General features: G+C 38.6%; 1 protein-coding gene across 1 annotated transcript in view; it reads left to right on the top strand.

The window, feature by feature from the left end:
- Window positions 1-417: 417 nt before the first annotated feature.
- LOC111083815 (tensin-4-like) overlaps window positions 418-929 on the top strand; it is a 5065-nt gene continuing 4553 nt past the window's right edge. Inside the window, exon 1 of the mRNA XM_022380508.1 lies at window positions 418-491. Coding sequence (XP_022236216.1) covers window positions 436-491 — 56 coding nt within the window. The 5' untranslated portion in view covers window positions 418-435. The remainder of the gene's footprint in view (window positions 492-929) is intronic.

Here is a 929-nt window from a genome sequence, read left to right on the forward strand (position 1 = left end):
TTGGCTTCTTAATCTCCACCCCCTGATTCCCTCCCCCCCCCCCCCACATACTTGACGAAGGATCCTGGATGGACCGTTTGCGCGGCCTCTGAATCGAGTCAATCCGTTCGTCAATAGCCAATTAAAATCCTTTAGGCACATGCCGTAACAACCGCGTCTCTCCTCTGAGCTGGGGGTCAATAATGGAATAACGACTCCACTTCTGCAACAAAAGGAATCGCAGTGGATATTATGGATATCTAAGCCTTTTGAAGTTCCTTTCTGCTCAGCAAATGCGCAAACTACCTATGATTCAGCTACCAAACATTTAAACAACCATATAGTTTATTTTATTGATTTTCTGTATAGTGTACGTCATTGTTTTTCTAATGATAAAGACCAGTCAATAAACTTTGTATGGTTGTTAATTTCAGACACGACTCGCTACATTCTACCATGTCGGAAGAGAAGGAACTCTGCAGCGCCGCCTGGTTTCAAGCAGGGATTCCCAGGTAGGCTAGTCACTGTTTTTTTTTTCAAACTAGAAAACTTGGGAAATAATTTTGTAGCGCCACGGTAAAAATAATTTAAAATATGAAAACATTTTGAAATATCGTTGCTAACAGAAAAAAAAAGCGCTAATATTTACAATTGCGTTTTAAGCAGCTGCTGTTTCACACGTTTTCAGGCTTACTGTTAAGTTTAAAAAGAAAACGTAACAGTCAGTAAGATGTACAATAACAACATTTTTCTTCTGGCGCGAAAGATCAATGAACACAAGAGCCCAAGTGGTTCAGTGATGTTCATATTTTTTTAGAACAATCCTTTTCTGATTCGTTGATAGTGTATTTTATTTTATAGTGTTTAACTAAGCTTGCACATTCTTGTGTTTGTTATGGTGCTAATCTAAGCTTGCACATTCTTGTGTTTGTTATGGTGCTAATCTAAGC

Source organism: Limulus polyphemus, unplaced genomic scaffold (assembly GCF_000517525.1).
Source record: "Limulus polyphemus unplaced genomic scaffold, Limulus_polyphemus-2.1.2 Scaffold11341, whole genome shotgun sequence".
In the NCBI taxonomy this organism is placed as follows: Eukaryota; Metazoa; Arthropoda; class Merostomata; order Xiphosura; family Limulidae; genus Limulus; species Limulus polyphemus.